Source organism: Patiria miniata, unplaced genomic scaffold (genome assembly GCF_015706575.1).
Source record: "Patiria miniata isolate m_02_andy unplaced genomic scaffold, ASM1570657v1 HiC_scaffold_22, whole genome shotgun sequence".
NCBI classification, from domain to species: Eukaryota; Metazoa; Echinodermata; class Asteroidea; order Valvatida; family Asterinidae; genus Patiria; species Patiria miniata.
This window is the reverse complement of record NW_024037061.1, coordinates 12,521,603-12,544,797: the sequence shown is the minus strand read 5'-3', so window position 1 is coordinate 12,544,797 and position 23,195 is coordinate 12,521,603. Positions and strand designations below refer to the sequence as shown.

The 23,195-nt window shown below is 40.2% G+C and overlaps 1 protein-coding gene across 1 annotated transcript in view; it reads left to right on the top strand.

Annotated features, from left to right (window-relative positions):
* The window catches only part of LOC119730091 (P2X purinoceptor 4-like), a 69,671-nt gene that overhangs the window by 18,278 nt on the left and 28,198 nt on the right, over positions 1-23,195 (top strand). The window contains exons 2-3 of the mRNA XM_038202874.1: positions 15,929-16,106; positions 21,146-21,217. Coding sequence (XP_038058802.1) covers positions 15,929-16,106; positions 21,146-21,217 — 250 coding nt within the window. The remainder of the gene's footprint in view (positions 1-15,928; positions 16,107-21,145; positions 21,218-23,195) is intronic.

Sequence of the window (23,195 nt, the reverse complement as noted above, 5' to 3'; positions counted from 1 at the left end):
CCATACATGAGTGCGTAAAGATCATTAATTGAGAACAGTGTGCCGCCAATACTTGTACATTACTTTCACACGGGCTCTGTAAGCGCCGCCGAAGTAGGGCTGTTTTAAAGGGGATCGCCGATGAAAGTAAACTGCACTGTGTTTTATGGTCGCAGACCACACCAACCAGCGAATGACTTAAACCACAACCTGTAGCAGGCCTTTACTTTGTTTTACACCCATTTCTATAGTACAGCCTATAATAAAGGATTTCTCGGAACAAAAATGAATGGCCTAAATCTGGCCAACAGTGTAGGCAAAATGCATGAAAAGACTCCCAAAAGATTGGACACAATTATTTTGGCGGCCTGGGACAATTAGGCTTGCCTTGTATTGTTAATAGATCCTATCAAGTACTAATTTACTAAAGCAGATAATGAATCGCTTTAGGTACAATAGGAATGTTCAGGGGTAATGTATTTAGCATGGTGTATTTCACAAACATTGTTTTGCAATCGTACGTGATTATAAGGTTACTGTGACTATAGATATCAAGTTATTTTATAACCATTGTTATCATATTGTAATATTGGTGTGTTACATAATAATACTTTTTTTTAACGGTCACGCATGAGAACAAATTACATGGAACATAGGAAAGACGACTTGAAGGAGAAAGGAGAGGTGTATAGTTATACAAAAAATAGGTAGTCAAAAAGGACATGTACAAGGATCAAAGTGACCAAAAAAAAGAGAGTTACATTTCATTTTGACACCTATATCTTGTGGGCATACCGTTTGTACCTTTTTCCCCGAGTGTCATAGCTTTTTGCATGACACGCCTCAATCCACACCATATCAAGGTCAGGGCTGCAGTTGAACGACTCTCGCTGTGTCGTTATAAATTAATGGCCCCATCAAATTTGAGATGAGGTAAGTCATGCATTTTTTTCGTACTACTTACACCTGCTGTATATGCAAGGTGTTCCGGGAAAACAAGGCTTGCAAAGATACTGGCCGGCTGCAATTATGTTTTCTACAACCAAGTATAGTTACCCACCTCATGAGTGTGCATGCACGTCAATTGTTATTGGAACTGGAGAAAAACACAAGCGTCAGACATGTATTAGACTCTAGGCCACGGTGTCGCATTGATCTTCGGTTGAAATCTAAACCTTGAACAGTCATTTCAAATCACGATATATATTATTTCAATCGCGTGATATGTTTTTACGCGCGCGCATTATGGTGAGTTACTGTACTTGGTTGCAGAAGAAAAAATGCTGGCCGGCAGCCATTGCGCTATGTCGGTGATAGAACATGTCTCTTTGCCTATCACGGCCCATTTCCATAATGCGGTTGTCGCGTTGTAGGTCTCCCAGGGGGGCCGTTTGAGGTCCCTCCTTAGTCATTACTGGCCGGGACGACAACACCTCTTAATCCTCGCCTTTTGCCCAAGACTACGTGAGACACAATCGGAATGACATCGCGCCGTATAGTTGGCCACACGCGCCTGCATTATGCTTGCGATTTTCTCGAAGAACTTGCCCCTGACATGACTCGAGCGGTTAACGATAATACTTGTCTGCTTTTTGCCCAAGGGGAGTGCCAAATTACTTGTATTGGTAACTTAAAACAAATTATGAGATCCAAGTTGAAATCCTGCATGTTGTAGGATGTCACAGCTTTCGATTTACGTGCAGTTTAGCCTACTCTCAGATAGTATGAAAATGGCGAAACTTAAAATATAAAATGTTTTTTCCCCGTGGAATTTTGATAATAATTATCTCCGAAATAAACTCAGAGGAACAAAATGCAGTGACGTAGGCCCATACTCATAAAGGCAATAAACGTTTATTAAACAACACGATAGTTATAAAAGCATTACCATCATATGCAAATGAAGTATTTTTCATGACATGGTTAACCAATAATGTTGATGATCTTGCTATAATTCGTTTATGTTTTAGCGCCAAAAACACACATAGCCTAAATGGCCCGGATCAAAAAAAAAAAAAAAATCCGTCAAAAGTTTGCGAAATTCGAAGAAACCTGACCGTCTTTATAGTCGCTCAGCAACAAAACAGTTGAACAGTCGCCTGAGAATGAGGTAAGTCTGGAGGAGTAAGTTGTGACACTGAATACGGATTGCAGAGGGGAAGGGGTGTGAGTAGAAATTGGCGCGGGAGCTCTTGGCGCGTTTTCACGCTTGGCAGGCGGTTACGACTCGTGAAAACTAAACGAAGCACCGCGCGTGCCTCGGCACCCCTTCACTCCGTGACCTGCACATTTTTTTGGGACTGATGTCTGCCAAGTAGGTTATGTCAACTTGTTCATCATAACGGAGAGGGGTGGAGAGGGGGGGGGGTTGTAGGGATGGGGAACAAGATAATTGGGGTGTCAACAGCTTGGTTGGAGATTACAAGATCTGATCGGTGGGTGATGGGGAAATATTGACATTAGATCAAACCTGAATGGTTTGCGACTGTGACGAAAATCGTTTCCGGTACTCGTTTTTCCGTTTGCGGTTGGTGTTTTCTTTGAATTTGTATTGCGTATTTGACAGGTGTTTTTAAGACTGATGCAGTCAACAAAGCAAATACGTAGGCCCTGTCTCCTGTCAAACAAGCTGAAACAGAAGTGTCTTTCTTTGTTTGTTACTGTTATCTATACGTCTGAAGAAGAACAAAGAAACACTGTATATGCTTTATCTTTTAATTTTAGTGAAGTACTAAACTGGAGATTTGAACTCATGAAACGGAAAATTCGTTCGTACCCATTGTCCTATAGTGATATTTCCTGGCTATACAGGGTGAGCAAAATCTAGGATATGAAAGCCCAATTCATAAGTTTTCTTTTAGTACAGGAATCATTCAAATCACTCACATGTACTTTTTAAGTTACGGAGTTTTAAACACAACCACCGTTAAAGGTTCTGTCCACGGATCACAAAAAATTCAGTGTTCTTTCAGCAAAACGAAAACAAATCACAAAAGTATGTGTGTGAATTGTTTTCGTTTTGCTGAAAGAACGCACACCTTTTTTGTGATCCGTGAACAGAACTTTAAAACATGTGTTTAAAACTCCGTAACTTAAAAAGTACATAAGTGATTTGAATGATTCTTGTATCAAAATAAAGCTTATGACATGGGCTTTTATATCCTAGATTTTGAAAGCGCTACATGCGGAACTTCACTAAAACAATTGTCCCGACATTTGGGTTTTGTTTTGTTTTACTCACCCTGTATTATTTCGTTTTTCGTTCTAGTTCACCAATGCTAATATTCAAATTTGTCCGAGAAGAATGTCACATGCTGGTTTTAGAAAAATCAACTTAGTCGTTTATCAATCCTTTTCAAAGTTTGGTCAACCTATTTGAGTTCTTGGTCAGGAATATTGCTGCATGAAGTGATTGAATTCGTCTCAGCAATTGCCAAATAACAGCATTCAGAGATCGAATTATTTGTCCGGTGTGTGGGCGAATGCATTTTCCTTGTGTCTTCGAGCACAATTCGGCACATTCGTTCGCACGATGTTCTCAGACCAAGTAGGGTAGCTTAACTCCGAGAGCAGTTACTAAAAAACAAGTGTATAGATTACTAAGAACAACAAACACACGTTACTTTTAAATCTTTAAAACGAATTAAACAAGTGTTAAATTGAAAGACGAAAATGTAAAAAACAACGATGGCCCTAAGTTCCACTTGAAACATTTGTGTGTGCCCAAAACCGAGTCTAACGTATTTTAAGAATATAAAATCAAAAGAAACAAACATATTACATTTATGAAGAAACAAGGAATAGAAAAGTGGAAAATTATTCTTATCAGAGGCCCGTTTGCTTTCTACTGAAGACGTCACAGTGAAGTATCTATGACGAAGTTAAACAAGTATCTTTTAATAATGCGTAGACGAGACGAAATCGAATGCTTCTTGACGCATATGTGTGTTCATGGTTTGAATTATTTTGCTTTAACTTAAATTCAAATTGTATGAAAAGGGACGAAAGTAAACATTGCAAGTGCACTAAATCGATTTTTTTTGGATGGATTTGAATATTAGAATCGGTGAATTGGAAAGAAGACGTTAGAAAATAGGCGGGAAAACCTATAATATTAGCGCCTAGAAATGGCGGTTGTACATTAACTTTCTGCCAACTTGTTTTGAGAAATCTCACGGACATGATGTCAAAATGCCGACAGGAAAATCTTTCAATCGCTCACAAACAGGACCGTCGATATATGTCCAGCTTATTGGCTAGACGGGAAAAAAAGTTACGACCGGTTTTTATGTACTGAATTAATCGCCGAAGCCCAGGCAGATATTAAACGAGCGTGCAAGCGCATCGATCCGTATTTTATTGAAAAAAATATCTGAAGATATATACGAGACAAGTTAGACTCTCGAGCTTATGGGATCGGTGATTTATATTGCGACTTCAGTGATGTACATCTTCTGTTGACTTAAGTCCTCTGACAGACTTTATTTCATTTTGCCAGGGGATTTGAAGCAAAATTGCCGGGCCATGACATGCTCGCATTCACCGACTTACAAGAAAAAAATATATCGTCTTGCCTCATTCGCGGCGGGACCACCCTGCACGCCACAGCGTCACCTCTTCCGCGCGCTGCTCGTTTTTTTTTAACCATCTTCAAAGAGTTCACTCCGTATACAGCAATATCCGGCTGGAGATGTTGATGTATAGACGGCCCAGAACATTAAATCACAAGAGACAAATTCATGACAGGCCCACGCACATGGACTTTATCACCCGAAGGCTTCTTTAATTGGACCGAACCTTTTATACTCGCCCCTCTCCTTTCTTTATTCTGGTCAGCCAACATAGAAACGCCGACTCCTTATTAATTGAGAAGGGATTCGTATACGGAATGGGATATGACTCCTCTTCTTATTGATCAGGTATTCAGCTTTATGATTCAAGAAGTCGTTTTTCACATTTTTGAGCTGACCTGGAGCGATGTTGCAATTCGTCCAATCGTGTCAGCCCATCTCTCCTCATTTTTTGCAGTTTCTGTTGTACCGGTCTCACTTCACATTCACTCCTTCAATCCGTTTTGTTTTGTTTGACTGGTCTTCACTTATTGTTTTTTTACCTCAGATTTGAATCCATTTCTTTCCGTGATACTTTTGTCTTTCACTTGCCAATATGCCTCTCATCTTGCCCATTTATCGTTAAGCTATACATTCCTCTGTCATTTATTGCCATTCTTACATGTTGTTGTAGGGGCCTTAATTCTTGTTCTTCCAAGTTTTGGACCACTTGCTTTAGTGGCCATTTTTGGGGTAGTTTTTTTTCATTTAAATTCAATAACAATAAAATCTAATAAGCTAAGCATGAACACAGGAAAAAAAGACATATGCTTTGAAATGTGACGTCATTATGCATTAATATTACGGGGTCTGTTTTCCTGGACATCAAATCTTAAGTCGTACATAAGTCGAATTTTGTCATTGTGGCTACGGCTACGATTTGCGTTCGACGTGTTACAGTCAATAGCCGTAGCAATAGACGCTGGCAGTTTCTGACACTATACCTAACATCCGGCTATCGGTCGTACATTTTGCCGATTGAGGGCGCTGTAGTTGAGGGGGTACAAAGCGAGGTCAACATAATTAGCAAAGTGTACAAACTGAAAAATTCAATACCTTAAAAAGCCATTGACATTTGAAGCGTGAGTTCTTTCTGTGTACCCACTCAAGAGTTTATTGTGAAAGTCGACATGTAGTGAGCATGCAGCTCCACGAGAATGTCCGTATAGCAACCTCATAACGTTAATACAAACATCATTCAATTGGGTCTTATGACAAATCGACACATTCCAACCTCTGTGGGAAGGTGCAGAGACTTAGTGAACTGACGTAATCGCCCTGTGGACCTATTAGCCAAACTAATTATAGAGAACAAACATCATTTGGAGGGCAAACATTTCCATCAAATGACCACGACTGAAATCGCATTTCCGGCACTTTGTTTTGCTATGCATGAAGACATGAATTCTTAATATCCGTAATTTTTCTTGTAAAGTTTCACGGGCCGTCTCCTTTTGTGTGGGTTACGGTGCTAGAGGGGTTATTAAAGACCGAACAAGACTCCAACACTACTCAGTGCAGAAGCGTGGCCGAAAAAGCAAACATCAGTGTAAACAGATATTCTAAGAAAAGCGCACATACGCAATTCACTCCAACCGAACCTTTCACCTGTCGCGAAATTATCACTAACGATTCAATTTCATCAGTTGATGGGGCCACCCCATCAACTACTGCGAGGAATCCAGGTTAACGCTAATCTATTTACCCGCATGCCCTGGAGCAACCAAACCAAGACATTATAGTATTTCTTTCTCTCTTTTTTTTTTGCTTTCTAAAATTGTCTGGCTATTTCCCCAGGTATCACACATTGGGCAGTGCCGCTGCAGGCAGTTTCATTATCATGTACTCTACCTAACGACGAAATGATTCCCCACGGCCCCGCAATTCCATGGAGCTGAAGCAGATCTTGTTCAGCTATAGTAGGCAAAAATCATTTTGCTGGCAGCCTGTTTTTGCTCTGAGAATACTTTCTGTGTCCGTTATCAAGGAACTGCTATTAGCAGGAAATATAGCTCAACTATCCAATGGCCTAAGCAGCGAACCAGTCAAACATGTCCAACACGAGCATCACTTTTGTTTTATATATGCATGGAGGAAGGGGATGGGCAACCTCGTCCCCAGTGCTTACTTTTTTCCAACCTCTTTTAAAATAGTAAGCCCTGAATTGGAAACTTCCTGTATCCCGATTCGATACCGCAACTTGCTCATACTGGATTTATATCGTGTAGTTGGTGTTGTTATTTCCAACGTGCATTACATGTTTTCACGATCATTGTAATCATAACGTCCTGCCTTCTCAATAAAACTCCTTTTATTTCCAGTTTGCTCATAGCAATATAAAATATAATACTGCATATTGGTGGGCAAGATTGTGACATTTTAACCTTAAAAAAAATCGTGTTTTCATAACTCACGGCGCGATGAATTGATGCTGTTTTTACCCCAGACACCGCATACAAAAACAAACGCTAATGTAACGCACACGCAGGCACCAGACTATTCCTCATTGGCATACGTGTTCAAAAAAATTGCACATGTAAATGATCCAATACCAGGGTGAAAGAGCAGGTAGTGGTGGGCGCGTACTGCTCGACACCCTGGGGACGAGGTAGGGGGGGGTTCACAATTCTACTTTTGCTGTGCACCCAATTTTACATTTTGGCAGGGATCACTGTCAGGTTCAAGTCATAATTTCATCCAGGGCACTACGGACGGGCTGACAGTGACAGAGTGGACGACTTGCCGCCCGATAGTGCGCAATAAGTCCATAGACGAGATACGTGTATTTGCAAATACACGGTGTTTGCTCATACATGTTTGCTCATACACGGTCTCATGTTTGAAAACGATTGGACGGTACATACAGTTACCGTTTTGGAAGTAAAGCGAAAAATCTTTATTTTAAGAATTAATTGAGCGCCTGAAAATGATGAGGATGAACATGTTTTGAATTTGGTTAAGAAAATGCTGGAAATACTTCGCTCGGGTTCTGGGGCTGACATTTTAAGCACATGTAATATGTAGCAAAAAAATCTCAAATCATTTCGATCACAAAGCAATAATTTCTGAAGTTAATGAGAAACAGACGTAGTTCCGTACATGAGCTCTGCATGCATATCGCCACGTTTTCCATATGTAAATCAAACAGCTGTAAATCGAAAAGATCCTGAGGTATGTACAATGAGGTTTGATGGAGACATCTGTTTGTCAAGAGTGACTTTAATTAATGCACTACTCCAGACCACTGATCTCTATATAAAGACTGGATAGCTAATACAGAGCCGCACAATGTACGAATTTGACGCCATATTGGTGAGACCGGCTGGTGATCTACAAAGGACAAGTTGTCGTTTTTATAGACAGCATGATTTCTTTTGTAACGTCGCGGTTCACTTGACTTATATTTTGACCACCATCACTGACCAAGGTTAACTAAAATTTTTCTAACGTCGTGGTTACTAAAATGCCGCAAATATAACTTTTTCGGCGTTTTGAAATGATAATCACAACGGAAATGTGTCCCTTTTAGAACATCATAATATGTGTACGTGACCAAAATGCGCGTCAACTGTTGATACAACGCGCGCGTATTTACGCGTAGAACGTTCGTATTATACGCGGCCATCTTCGTGAGACCGGGGGCGAATTGGTCAATATGCAAAGTCTACTGTGTGAATGTTGTATGCATATCCGCTATCCAGTCTTTATATAGAGATCAGTGCTCCAGACAAGCATACTTGGGTCCAGACAAAAAGATTCGTTGGATGGAACAGACATCACGTTAATACTTAAAAATAAACTCAGTGGAATTGGGACAGGGAAGTTGGTTTGAACCCCCCCCCCCCCGGCCTAAGGCTTTGATCTGGCAGCATGTATATTATTTGTAGTTTTGGTTATATACTTGTCATCATAGCGCCAAATGTCTTTTCTCTCAAGGCCAGACTTCAACTGAATTTTCACTGCAAGATTTTACTCCCATTGATTTTTCTTCATTAGGGCTTTTTGAGTATACCGTTTTGACAATTTATAAAGTTATGCCAATGACCTAAATTTCTCAGTAAACAAACACACGAATCCCGGATTTCAAATTGGAAGATTGGACTCAGGCTATGAGCGTGGAAACCTAATTTTTTTTTAAATTCAATTGGGTCTGTTCTTACATTATCACGGCGCCCCTGATTTGTCAAGTAGACCCGTTTATGCAAAAAATCTTCCCCGCAACAAAATTGAGAATAAAGTGCATTATTTTAACCAATAAATAATGCAGGCATTAAAACAATCTTCAACTTCCGGATTGTTTTCAAGAAAATATCCTATAGTATTGCGCGTCAAAAGTAAATTCCCATAAATTTTAATAATTGGTGGACATAGAAAAGTTGTCTGCTGTGATCAGTCGTGTTTCACGAAGTCTCGTGTGTGATGGGAACGTATTTTCTGACGCAAAAGAAAACATGGCGTCCTTCGTACGCCTGTTTACGTATGATGAAAAGGTATAGTCCGGAAAATAGTGAATAAAACACTCTTCCTCTCCTTGGATGAAATTAGATTTTTAGTACAAAACAGTTATACTTCCTTCGCATGATAGTGCTAAAATAAATTCTATTGCAAATAGTTTTAGGTCAGGCACTGTTTTGTTGTAAATTGACCGGACTACAACGCACCGAGTACGGTCTCACACAATCGAATTTGGAAGTAGATAGGGACTGCATTATTTTCGTTTAATAAAACCTTGACCTATAATTGCCTTTTTATGAAACATTTACCTGTATTGCAAATTAAGAAGCTGTTTCCTCAAAATAGTGTCCAATTATTCATGATGGAGATAACCATTTACCATGGTAACTATAACGGAGATGATGCAAAACAAATTGACCCACTAATTGTATGACAAAGCACGGTCGACTGGTGTGCGAAAATCGTGGAATCAAGCGTACGAGACTTCGCCTGATAAACGCAATCCATTTTCTTGCATGAGTTAAGGAAAAAACTCACCTTTTTTCATCGGAAATCTTATCTTCATGGCCTCGGCCAGTGAATATACCAATATTATTTTTTAATGCTTGTTACTTCCGAAAATTGAAAAGAGGCTTGTGTAAATATGATATTAATTCTAACCAGGATTTAAGTTATTTCCGTTCCAGCGAGAAATTTCTGACGCCAAAAATAAAATTTCATCGCACAGTCTTGTTATCGAATGCCCCTGTAGCGTTAACACCGATTATTTCTGCTCTAAATGCTGCTTTTATTTTATTTATAGACTCTTTGACGCTGTGAATAATAGTGACAAGGATAGAGAGTACGATTTTGCGAGTCCAAGTGTCATTGCGACAATGGCTGATGCGTCATTAATTGTGGGATTAATCCTATAACAGCTGAGATACTGTCATGATGTTTGATAATGCGTGCAATTTACGTTTCAAATCGGAAGCAAAATTTAATTAGACAGTACAGCATCATTTTGGCACCTAAACTAAGTCGAAATTAGCTTAACGATTTTTATCATTCCGTCATCAATTGTGGGATTAATCCCATAATACTCTTTTCCAATGCAAGATTTTCCGTGAAGACCGTCAGTAACTTACTGCTTTGATAACACCTTTGCCTGGGACGGTCCCTGTATATCCAGGGCGTGAATATCAGTATCACTCCCTCGGGGACAAGACTGCCCGTTCACGGGAGAGTCATCCAAACCCGTCGACGCAACATGAATGTTTAACAGAGGTGTTATCTATACCGGGTTGGATTCAGAGTCAGACAAAAGCAATATGGCGGGCCTGTTGTGTTTTATTTCTCCATGGTTGTAACAACATATCGCCCCAAAGTGCTTTTAAAGTTTTATTGTTCGACACATTCGTCTCCGACTTCGGCTTTATCTCCGGCTCCAATCCATAAAACCTGTTACGTCCAAACCAAATAATATCAGACATTGACATTGCACGACAGGTTTTGGTGTGTGCCTAAAGCATAAATGAATCAAAAGTTGAGTGGACAATGTCAAATTAATTACATAGGTTTACAAGGTCTGCCAGGGGTTAACAGCGTACCTCAGATTTCAACCTTGAGTTACCGCTGGTTGAAATTTGCATTTTTTTTTCTTGAACTGTCAGGTCGGGGACCTCAAAATCAATTTGTGCCCGAAGCCTAAGCCGATTTCGAAGCCCAGGTTTGGTAACATCCCTTGGCCTTCTAGTTTACCGAGCCAATCCGATGGTCATGCTGCAAAATGGCCGCCGGCGGTCACGGGCGGTGTCTTGGCCGACTTATCCGGCTAAATGGTAATTGTTTCACTGCTCGTTCAGGGTAAAGGCCGTCTTTACAGAAACTCTCTTCCAGGGACATCCCTCATGCTGGATCCATTCCACAGGCTGCCTTCTGACCGCGGGCTGTTGTAATCGATCAGGTTGTAATACCGTAACCGCGACCTCATAATTTACGCAAGAGTGAGTGACCGCTAAATTAGGCGGGAATGTAGAATACCAGATTATGCTGCATACGTTGTAGACGACTTGCTTGTTAATGTTTACAATTGGGTCACCTGAGCTCTTCCTTTGCCGAAGGGTTCTAGACGGGGTAAAAAAAACAGGATTCTTATCATTTGGTCCAATTGCTGTAAAGCATAGCCTATGTATTGATTTTGCAGGTACGGTACTGTAGTTAGGCATAGTAATATCCTCGATATTTACATTATTGTAGTTTGGTCCGATTAGTGAGGGTAGCTTTGGACAAACAAGCCCCCGGCTATAGAAAACACCAGCGCGTTGCTCCCTCGTTCAGCACCGACGGGAACTTCATTTGGTTATTTCCCCTAATGACAGTTGTATCAAAACTCGCTGCGGCTTAAATTTCGCAGGCCGCACTTTGCCGATATTTCTCGAGAGTGATAAGCTTTTAATGGCCATCCGGTGTTGAGAATTATGCCCGCACGCAATGAGGCTTTTTTTTAAAATAAAATATTAAGATGTGCGTGGTTTGGAACTTGTATTCAGAAAGTCGGCAATAACTTTGACATTGTCTTGCTTCGGGGAACCGGCAGACTGAAATGGCTTATATGTCGTAATTATGCATGGTATTTTTTTTTAAAGGAAGCCGTTAACGCTTGCTGAAAGTAAAAAAAACCAGGTGTTAAAGTATTTAGTGTATTTAATTAGGCATCTGACAAAATTATTATTAAAACAAGGAGGATATCGATTGAAAGAGCATCGTTTGTGTGGAGGGGTTTCACTTACTCTCATTTGTCATTTCGGTTGGCAAAATCAAGGTTCTTGTCGGTAAATCGTGTGTCGACAAAAACGTCAATTGTGAACAGCGCCGCCTAGTGTCAGATTGTGTCCAGTTCTTTCCACCCTTTATAGCGTCCCCTTGTGTTGCATTACCACTCCCGTTTGTTTAATCTATGATGGTCGGTACATTCCATAAAAATATTCTTTTTGCGTGATTTATGATCGTGGTCACACATACTTCCCTTACAAATTGGTCTGGCGACGGTCGTGGATTTATAATTAATAGCAGAAGTAGTCGACTGCCCGATATTTCATGCACGACCTCACAAAAGTCATCTTAGCAATGCACTTTTGATGATAAACGAGCCTTAATGAACTGCATCTCAGAAATTAAACCCAATGATGCACTGGGTGTGGCAAGGGGTTCGCGTGCACGAATCGGAGTTACGCACGGAGTGTTACCTTTCCAACGCAACAGAATGCACAGCAGCCACCGCAATAAACAACGCGTTATGTGCGGATGACCATACTCATGTGACTTCGTTCGATTGCTCGTCTCTATGCACGCTACATTAAGATTTGGGTCGATTGAATACCTACGGCTATTATCTAATAAAGTCTTGGCATTGTGTTTCTTGTCTCCGACGGAGTTATGCACAACAAGAGCAAATTTACATGCAGTATCATCATCAGATATTATTTTCTAAATACGTTATATATAGTTTGGTTATGGGTAGGTCTTAAAATAGACACATTTCAAATGGACATTGAGATTGAGGGCCTCCATTCGCTGTTTTGTAATGATTTTTTTTTAAAGAGAGCGCGATGTTCATTAAACCATTATTAATGCCATAATTAATGGCTTAACGCTTGTAATAACTGTAAAGCTATATGGTAATTAATGATTTCCTTTTTTAATATTCAATATAAAAAATATATTTTTACAGTTGGAAATAATACCGCGTTAATTTAATGGGTAAAGGAAAAGAAACTACTGTGCTTTTACACAATACATCTTTAAGGACACATTTATCTTGATACTACGCACGAAGATGACTCCCCATGTACGAACTCTTTGACAATTAAGCCTGCGGCACTGTCACTTTAATACCGTCGATCGCTTCGTTTCCCCCGTCTTGATTTTTGTACAAACACGGTGCAAATCCATCCCTACTCCCAGTGCGGCCTGCGTCTCATCAGTACAGTGCGCCTCCACTAGCGTGTGTTTTGTGTGCGTTGGGATTGGAACGGCGCTCTTTTCCAATTTAGCAAATTAAAATGTTGGCCCCTTGACTCTTTGGGGGGATTTTTGTCAGATGTCAGGCCGCTTTTTGTGAGGATCTCCGATGTTGTTCTTAAATGGCAACTGGATCTCTCTGGCAAACAGCGAACCTCTGGCGGACATTTTGGCTCCGGTGTTGAGCGGGAACAAACACGGAGTATGAGGTGGCGGGTCCTGCCTGTTTATTGCCTGACAGTGGGCCAGCATTTTGAGGAGAGAGTGTTTCAGTTGATGTCTCTTGTGAACCTAAGGGGAAAAGCTCAATGCAGTTGGTGAAGCGAAAACAAGTAATGAAAATGAAAGTCCAGAGACAAAATTAAGACAGAGTCGTGAGGCAAGTAACTTGTATTACACGGAGCAGTTTTTTATCCGAAAAGGGTTGACAATTTTGGGGCATCTTTTTGAGTGATTAAGTTTTTTTTTTATTATTAATATCCATACCAAACCGGCACTACCTTAGCCAAACACTCTCTAAGCAAGTAAGAATTCTCCATGATAAACTTGCCCTATTCTGTCCAAACTGACATTGTCTGGTCCGAACCGGCAATATCCGGTCCAAAGCTGCACTGTCCGGCCAAACCGGAACTCTCCGCCGGACAAGCCCTCCACAGGTGAATCCAGCTTCCCCCAGCCAAACCAATAATTGTCTTAAGCGAGAGACCCCCGTCCACTAGAATGATGGCGTTGTCTCTTATGTCTGGGTAACTAAAACATGCCAGGCTGTTTTATTCATCTTAACACCTGCGCCTTCAATGCCAAATGCATGCAGGGGTGGCGGGCATGGTTTTTAAGTTGGCCTATATTTAAAGCAAACCGAAAACCGAACGAAATGTGTACTTGTTCCTATACTTAATTTTAAGGAGGGTTGCCTAACGGTAAGGAGATGTGACTTTACTAATCAGAGGGTCAGTGGTTCAAATCCTGCCGCTGGCTATTTGTTGTGTCCTTTGGCAAGCCACTTTTACCCAACTTGCCTCTCTTAACCCAGGAGTATAAATGGATGCCGGCAATACCATTGGCGAGTAACCTGCCTTGGACCGGCATCTCATCTGCGAGAATAGAAATATTCTCAGTCACTTCATTATCAAGAAAACCTGAGCGAAACGCCACATCGATAAGCCACATTGGCTGGAGACAGACTTAATTAATTTAAACACCAGCACGGGCAATGCAAAATACATTGATGAAGCGCAACACCTTTATAGGTAGAAATCCAAACAAATTTGTTACTCCTTATTTTTAAAACATTATACCATAAGCACGGTTGAAGTATCAAGTGAAAATTAATCTGACCGTGCCACGAGAAGTGTCTACTTGATATTGAAGTTGTGAAGTCGAATCATGCCATAATCTCAACGGTATTTGTCACGGGGTGTTGCTGAAAAGTACCACCACACATCTCACAACTGCATCCCGAAGTTCTTTCACCTTGCAAGAAAGCTTCAGGTGCTACTCTCAGCATTCTCAGATCTTCTGACTTCATCACCACCCCACGCCATATGTCCTCCTTTGTCAATATGTCACAGCTACTGAATACATTTTTACAACATCCATTATGAGGCGACGCAGCTGCCAGTAAAACCCCCGCGAAAAGGCTGTGAATTATGTATGTAGCAACTGTCTCAAAGGCTCATAATTCTATGAATATTTCATCCGTGGCATTTGGTGGCCAGTTCTAGGACTTTCGGTCATCTTACTTAAAAGGTTAAAAAGTGGAATAATTTCAGCTACGTCTTGCACGACTGAAGTCGGAAAGTTCAACCTTTAGAATTTGATATCGAAATCGGCGCCCCAATATGGGGAGTGTTTTTAAATTGTGGTGGCAGCAAACATTGTACCTTGAGCATGCACACTACATGTATACTGCTGAACTTGTGAACAAGCATTACATTCACTGTGTGGACTTCCGAACAAAAGATGCCCACATAAACCAGGTAGCAGCGACTTTGTGTGGACTTGCCCACGTCCACACAAGGTTCCCCCTCTCTGGAAAACAGGTTTAGAGGCATTTTGGGGTTAGGTTGACCTGTGGCAAAATGAAGAGAAACACTTAAGCGAATCATAGGAAAAAATGAGTTGAAAGTGTTTTCACAGTGTGAGTAAAATGACTTTTTTTCAGAGGTTTTTCTTAACTACACGAGAACAAAGGAATGTCCACAAAAGGTATATAACGTAAACATGTATGTCTTCAGCAGTGTGAACCAGCAAGGCTCGTTCGCATGCTTTTGCAGTTACGCTATCCAACGCCGATACAATGTCTATAATGTCCATTGAGGTTTCTTAAAATATTCAACGTACACTTTTTGATATCGTATAAAGGACAAATACCTTAGCACCACGCTGGCACACTGTACTTTTAATGGATGAGAAGAAAGTGCAGACCACTCTTATATTAATTTACAAACATGTACTTTCGCTTTTCTGAAAACAAAATAAAATAAATAAAATCCATTCTCTCCTTATAATCCGAAGGAATTTGTGATGATTAATAAAGCCCGCGGATTCCATTGTTCACTTTCATTGACGCGGAATACGGCACAATCTACAAGACTTTAAACATTTATATGAACATCGGATGAAAGTTTAATTGACAGGTGGTTTGCACTTACACGAAGTAATTGATTTTTTCCTAAGTGCAGTCGGAGAAAGTCTAGAAAGTTCCGCTAGTTTCTTTCCTGTGCCTTCACACGAGTTATCGTGTTACAAATCCTATACCAAATCAGTATAATAGTCTATCACGCACACACAAAACCATGCGTCATCAACTCAAGTGTTTAAGGGAAACAGTTTCCATAGGTCTAAACTAAGATATTTTACTTCTCTCAATTGCATTGCAGATATGTTTTAATTATCAACAAAGACTACCAGAAGCGAGACAATGTGGAAGGATCGGCGACGGCTAAGTTAAAAGGCGTGGCTTATACAAACATCACGGGGGCGTGGGATCTTCAAATAGATGACCCAACGCCCTACAATCGGATCTGGGATCTTGCCGATTACGTCATACCGCCACAGGTTAGGACAGATATATATATATTTTTTAATACCAATCAAAATCTCATACCTTGATTTTTCTCTTGACGTTTTGTCCCTGTTTCTTTGGATTCATGTTACCTGTTTTCATTCTGTTTCATGTTTTGCATGATTTTGTTGTTGGTGTTTTGGTCTTTCAATTATCCCATACTTGTCCTGTACTTTTCAAATTTATCAATATCTGTCTGTCATTATCTATTCACTGCCTATTACGTAGCCTAAATACGTTCGTTTGTCTTTTTATCGCTTGTTCCTTTCAACTTCCTTGTCATGTACACTTTTTCAATGTGTATATTATCTTCCATGTATTAAAATAGCACTTTAATAATCTTCATCACTCCATCAAGCACACTCATTTAATATTTTTTCCCAGAATTATTCAGGCACTTAAATCATCTGGTAATTTTTGCCTTTGAAGGAGACACCGTTTGTTTTGCACAGACGACATTCTTCTGACTCCCTCGTTATATTTTTGTACCTTTTTACACCCTTTTGATTTTCGCCTTCAACCCACACCAATTTACCCATCGGCCCTACAAGTAAGTCCCTCTTTAACTATTTCACGTTTGAATGGATGTGGCATAACTCACCACTAAACATGCAGTGTGAAAAGCGAGTCTGCATCGAATGACAACGTGCAAAAGTCGTCGACTTCACGGCACTGTCATCTTTATCGGTTGTAATTCATGTGTATAGTGTAATCACACCGATTTATTTTAAATTGCACATTTGCATGATTTGTAGTAGTATGGTTTGTTGGGTGTGGTAATAGTTAACATTTCCAGAGAATGCAGAGATGATGGTACTACCACATTGACTAATGTAAACCATAATTGACCACTCTGATGCCTTCGTTGTAAGTATTTCTTATAGGTTATGCTGCATGCTTGTTATCGGTGTTAATAATAATAATAATAAAAACTACCGAATGCTGCATGACAAAATATTGGAACAATGGCAAACTAGTAGTAATAGCATAAGACTGTTCTGAGGTTTGTCTTGAAAGTATGTTGCTGTTTATGGATCGCACGTTTGTTGAAGTCGTAGATTAACATTTTAAATATGGGTTGAAATATGAAACATGAAATAGTGCCCATAACTGCAGGAACGAATACTAATTCTTATTTCAAAAATCATTAACACGTCACCTATTTAATACATTAGCATGTCAACAGATTAAACGCAAAGAGGGTATATAATGAGCATATCTGAAGTTGCACCTCTTACACCTAAGAACTTTGTAAAGATTAACATTAAAAGAGAAACCCAAAGTAACCATAAAATAATTTAAAAACAAGACCCGAGATAATATTTGGTCTGAAAAAAAATATATATGAAATGCATATCGAGACTGACCGATTTCCCCGCTGATCCATTGACCTTGAAAAGTAATAAAAGATTCTGCATATTGAATTACTGAGCACTCAGGATAAAAAAAATTCTATGCTCTGAAAAGAAACCATTACAGGGATCCAGCAGGTAAGCTATTGCATCAAATGAAACGACGATTAGCGAAGCTGGTCGCGCTATGGTCTGGTGCAGCATTAATTAATTAAGGAATGATCGACCAACCATCTCGCTTCAGTATCGTCTGTCTGACTCATTCGGGCGGGAAATGACTGAAATTCATACCAGACCTTGAACTTCGAAGCAGGCAGCATGCGTCAAATAAAAGGCTTTATGCGCCAATCCGGGTTTTCAAATCAAACGGGATTTTGCCGTCAACCAGAGCCGGTTTTAAACGCAAATCCGGCTTTCGGTGCGATATTATCTTACCGCGAAATGAAATTGTGCGTCCGAGCTCACTTGATGCCTTCGAAAGGCAAGCTTCTCGGGTATTGAAATCAATACCTCGGTCGAATAACAAAATCCTTTACCTCTGTCTTGGAATCAGTCTTCAATCTGTTAACCATTCTTCGTGAACGGAAGACCTTTCATTGCGCTGTTTATTTTTTATGGTTTGTCGTTTAGGGCGGGACAATATACCAATAAAAACCACAGATACCATGCTAACTTATGGCAACTGAAGTTTTAAATTGGTTGTTTTTCACATAACGATCAATGATTCTGTTCGTCAAACCCCCTATAATGAGAAAAGAAGCAAAATAACATAGTGAAGTCTAACTTCATGTGAAGTCTCTGACGTAGCCACTTTGATAGCTGCTTGAGTGCAAATAGAAATATCGTTGCAACATTTGTTCTAGGCCATCAATCTAAGTAGGCCTACAGACATTTGCTTCTATTATGCAAGTTTTGGACGTCGAAATAACACACTACGAAAACTTCAGTAGTGTTTATTGAGTCGAAAACTCGATAGGTCTTTGACCGCAATAAACTGCACGTCTAATTTTATGTTCAGAAGCGACACCCTATTGCTTGTTGCTATTTGTGAGTTAAATTGCAAAAGATTCCTTGTCCTTAGCTATAGTGCATTGAAATGTCAGTTTCTTGAACTGTACACTGTTGCTATATCTCGGGGGGGGGGGTAGGAAACCAGAACGCCAGCTACTTTCAGCGCATGAATGGCCTTATGGCCTGATGTATTTGCCATTTGTGACCAATGCAAAACGTTTTAGTGTTTCTTACCTAGCTTTACATACTAGATCAAAAGCGTCGTTTGCAAAACACGAACCCTTTTGCATCCATTTCATTACAACACGCATATAGGAATCCGTTCCTCCGCGCCGTTAGTGCTGCCTCTACAACCGAACCATGGAATGACCGATGGCAACTGTGGCTTTTGGTTCGGAGATCTCAATCTTTATAAACGTTTGGGTGTGCGGTTCTATGTAACTCCATTTGCTAAATGGAGTTACTTCAAGGTTGGCTGTCAAAAAGGGGCAGTACTACAGCTGGAGCGTGGTGGTCCAATGGTTACAGTGTTGGTTCGAATCCTGACTGGGAACATATAGTGATTGTGTTCTTGGGCAAGACACATTACTACAATTGCCTCTCTCTACCCAGGAGTATAAATGGGTACCTGTGAAGGTAGAACGATGCAAAAACTGTTCTCGTGGCCTGATGGTCTGGGGTACTAAAAAGTGAAGCGCTTTCAGACCTTTGGAATATGGCATCAAGCGCTATAGCACCACTTTATTAGTTTCTTACCCTCGAGTATAGTTCGGGTTTCTGGAACTTGCAATAGTTCAAAGCGTCTTGACCTATTTGACCCACACACATTTACACAAAGTGCGGTTTTGGCTGATAAAATGGTAAACCTAGAAATTAAATAAGCACGACTAAGCTTTTCTCAGAATCATCCGCTAGTAACGTTGATATCCGAAACGAGCAGATTGATTCGCTCTGTTTAAAATACCACCTGCTTTCCGCCTTCTTTCGGGCACTTTGACGAATTGTAAACCGACCCTTCATTCCTTGAGTCAACCAAGCATTATTGTTAGGGTGTCTCTTTTCCTCCTCTCAGCCCGGCCTGTTTGCATTCGAAGTGGACCCTCGAATCACACGCCACAGGAAATTAATATTCATCCGCGCCACCGAACCTTTACAACCGGGCCCCACTCCCTCGCCGTATCCAGTTACCGTGGTGTTGTGGGCAGCGATCGGCAAGGAACAACACTCTCTTCGCCCGTGACATGTTTATGAGATAACTTGTCGGTGTCAAGAGCCTTGAGAACAAATTGCTCCTGAATTTCCTTACATTTTTTTTATGAATAAGGTTTTTCAGCGGACACTAATGGTAACAGGCTCTTTCCGTAGAAATCTAGACACAACCTGATGTGGCGAATGCCAAATGTGTTTTACAGCAGTAAAAGATAAATAAAGTAGGCCTGCTTTCCCACAGAAAGGTCAATCAGGACAAAGTGGCAAGAGTGCAAATTGTCTTTGGCGTTTGCTTTTATAGTTTTGACGCATGTCGACCTACAGGAGAACTTCATGCGTTTCGCAATGATCTGAACAGAAAGCTCATGTTTTATACATAGCACTTAGATTGCATATGAGAACGTAGCAAATATACTGTGATAGATTCACTTTGAAGTGTAGGACTTGAATCTGTGCGAGTCCGAATGGTTACTCAATACTGATGTTTCGTAAGAACCAAAATATATACCTTTGTTTGACCGCTATCAGGCCTGCACATCTGTATCAACAAATTCCTATTTTCATGGCAACAAGGGGAAGCCACGTCAATATCGAGTGGATGAGTGAAGGAGGCGCTGGTAATGTGTACTACCGTCGCTTGATGATTGCAGGAAATAATGGCGGGACGAAAAATGGCGGGTTGAAATTGTGACGGCCACAGAGATGTTTACCAGACTGCCACAGAGACGATTGATGTTTTATTTGACAATTTAATTCTTATTTATTGATTCAATCGATTCAATTTGAGATCAGCGTTTGCGAATCAAATACTCATTCCTTAAGCCAGTTTAGTCATCAAGCATCGTGCAATTTCAAGGACAAAACAGCTCTCCAGTTTTTTTTAACCAGTTCAGGCTTGAAAACTAGAAGGGAGTGTGATTTCGTTAAGAGATGCATTTTGGAAAGCTGCATGTTTGCATGATGTTTGTCAGAAAGAGAAGTAGAGATTCGACTGATGCATTGGAGCATTGTGCATTGCGCTTGTAAAGTTGTTTAAACAAACTCCGAAGCCACATTGGTCAACCCAGAAAGAATTCAAGATTTAAAAACACGACTTGGGAAACTGAAGTGCAAAAAATGACAGGACTTAATGGTAACTAAAACTCCACATTAATAAGTAATATTATGAAAATAATACTAGTTCCGTTAAAACAAAAATCAATGATTCGTGGCAAACCTAACTCATTTTCGCCTTTTACAGAACAAATGTCTTCCAATTAACAGTTACCATTTTGTGGATTCTTTCCATTTTACCGAAGATAAACTTTTGGATTTCATTAAGAACTTTTATGACCATAAATAATTGGGCCTTCGTGCATGCCGCTGTGTATGGTTTGGTATAGTGGGGAGTGTCTCCCACAATGTGCATGCATTTAACACGTCTTATCTTCGGTTCATTTTCCTCTTCCTTTTTTCAGCAGCAAACGAACGCTTTTTTCGTCATGACAAACATGGTTATCACGCCCCAACAAAGCCGCGGGATTTGTCCAGAGGTAAGGACAAATGTAAGTCCGTTCTTGTTGACGTTGTCGTTTTGCTTTTTGTGTATACCTTTTCGTCTTTCAATTTTCCCCGTCTCTTTGCCCTCTTACCTCTAGAGGGCGCTATAGGTCAATTTTCAAAGAACCACGCACACTGGAGCAAGTTCTAGCAACGACTATAGGCCTCTATGGTGAACCATTGTTAAAACTACATCACTCGAACTCAGGATGGTTGGACTACTCTAGTCGACTATTAATATTTGGAACAAAATGGGGAACGGTTCCATCGCTGGTTACCAATAGCCGCCGGTGCATCATAGTGCACAGCTGGGAGCCAGGTTCAAGACATTTTGACCATTGCCCGACTAGAAGCATTTGCATGTTGCTATTAGTGCGCAGGCGTAAATTACGTCCTGAATCGACCACTGGTCGACTAATGGTCTTCGCTCGAACTTGCTCTTGGCAATGTGAATAAATTGAATTCTAACCGAGTGTTCGTGGATCTAAGAGTATGTTTTGAAATTTGTTTTAGCCACATTCACCTTCAGTTTATAAGTTATTTTTTGGTTGATAAATGTATCTTACACTAACACCTATTTTACATATGCACAGTTCAACATTTAACATTGCAGTCATACTTATAAGAATTTTGTCCTACTTTCCTATTTATTGGAGCATTATATTTGATATAACTGCACGGGTTTTGTAAATGACGAGGAACGATTTATGCTATAGATTTATAATAATCTCCAGCATCAATAAATACCATTTTCCTCACTTTCTCCATTTTTTCTACGTTGTCATGCGTTGTCATACGTTCGTTGCACTACCTTTGTCCCTTTTCTTTTTCTCCTAGCGTACTTTCATGAATGGTTCAGTTTATTACATTTGCTATTTATCTGATTTTTTGTCTTAATTTAAATAAATTTATATTCAATGTCACTTCCTTTTCCGGAGAGAAAATGACGAAGAAAGATTTATAGGCACCTAATATTCTTCAGCATCTATTAATGCCATTTTTTTCCTGTTTTTTATTTTTTTATTTTCCCGCGCTGTTTCATTACACGATCTTCATCTAGATTCCTGTTCATTTGATGGTGCAGTTCATTAACTTTGCTATTTCTCCTTATGATTGGTTGGTGACCTCTTACTGACTATCTGGTTCAGATAGGCAGTCAATCTTGGGGCCATTTGTCTCGGATTCTTTGACAGCTGTCCAATAAAGATTCCAGCTGCCGGCATGTTACATGGCCGTAAACCCTCCCAAACCAAACCCGTAAAAATAGCAGAACACCCTAAGCGACAAGATCGCTGATGGTTCGCTTATGGTGGCAGATACGGTAGTAATTTACTGCAAAACCGGGTCATTATCGTTCATGAATCAGAATTGGACACGAGCTTGGTATTGATGAACTGCACTGCCGTAGAATGCATACATAGGCATCTGAAAGAATGCAGATTCATGTTATAAACAGAGTTGCAATGCATTCATCGCGAGTCAAATTCCAGACGTTGTTGAACAAGGCAAAGATAAATCCCAGATCTTTTAATCTTATTTAATATTCAGAAGTGATGTGACAGCATTAGTGCTACATCGAGTTAGACATGAATGTTTTCGCGTATGTCACGTTTTAAAGAAACTGGAAACTGCATGTAAGGTCGGTTTGGAACATTGGTTAGAGTCGAGGCGTCTTGCTGCCGCACTCATAAGTGAATTACTGCGTACATTTTGATACATGCATTTGCAAACAGGCACGAACTGTTTTGTCAACGTTTAGAAAAATACTTCGTTCACAAGCAAACATTATACACCAAATGCTCACGAGTACAAAAGAAAGCATCCTGAGAACAGCTGTGTTGAAACAATCACAAGCAAAGATTCCATAGCGCCGCGTAGGATCTTTGATCACAAGATTAAAGAACACGTACGCGCGCGTGTTGGTCTATGACGGCATCACGCATAGATATAGAATATCTATGGCATCACGGG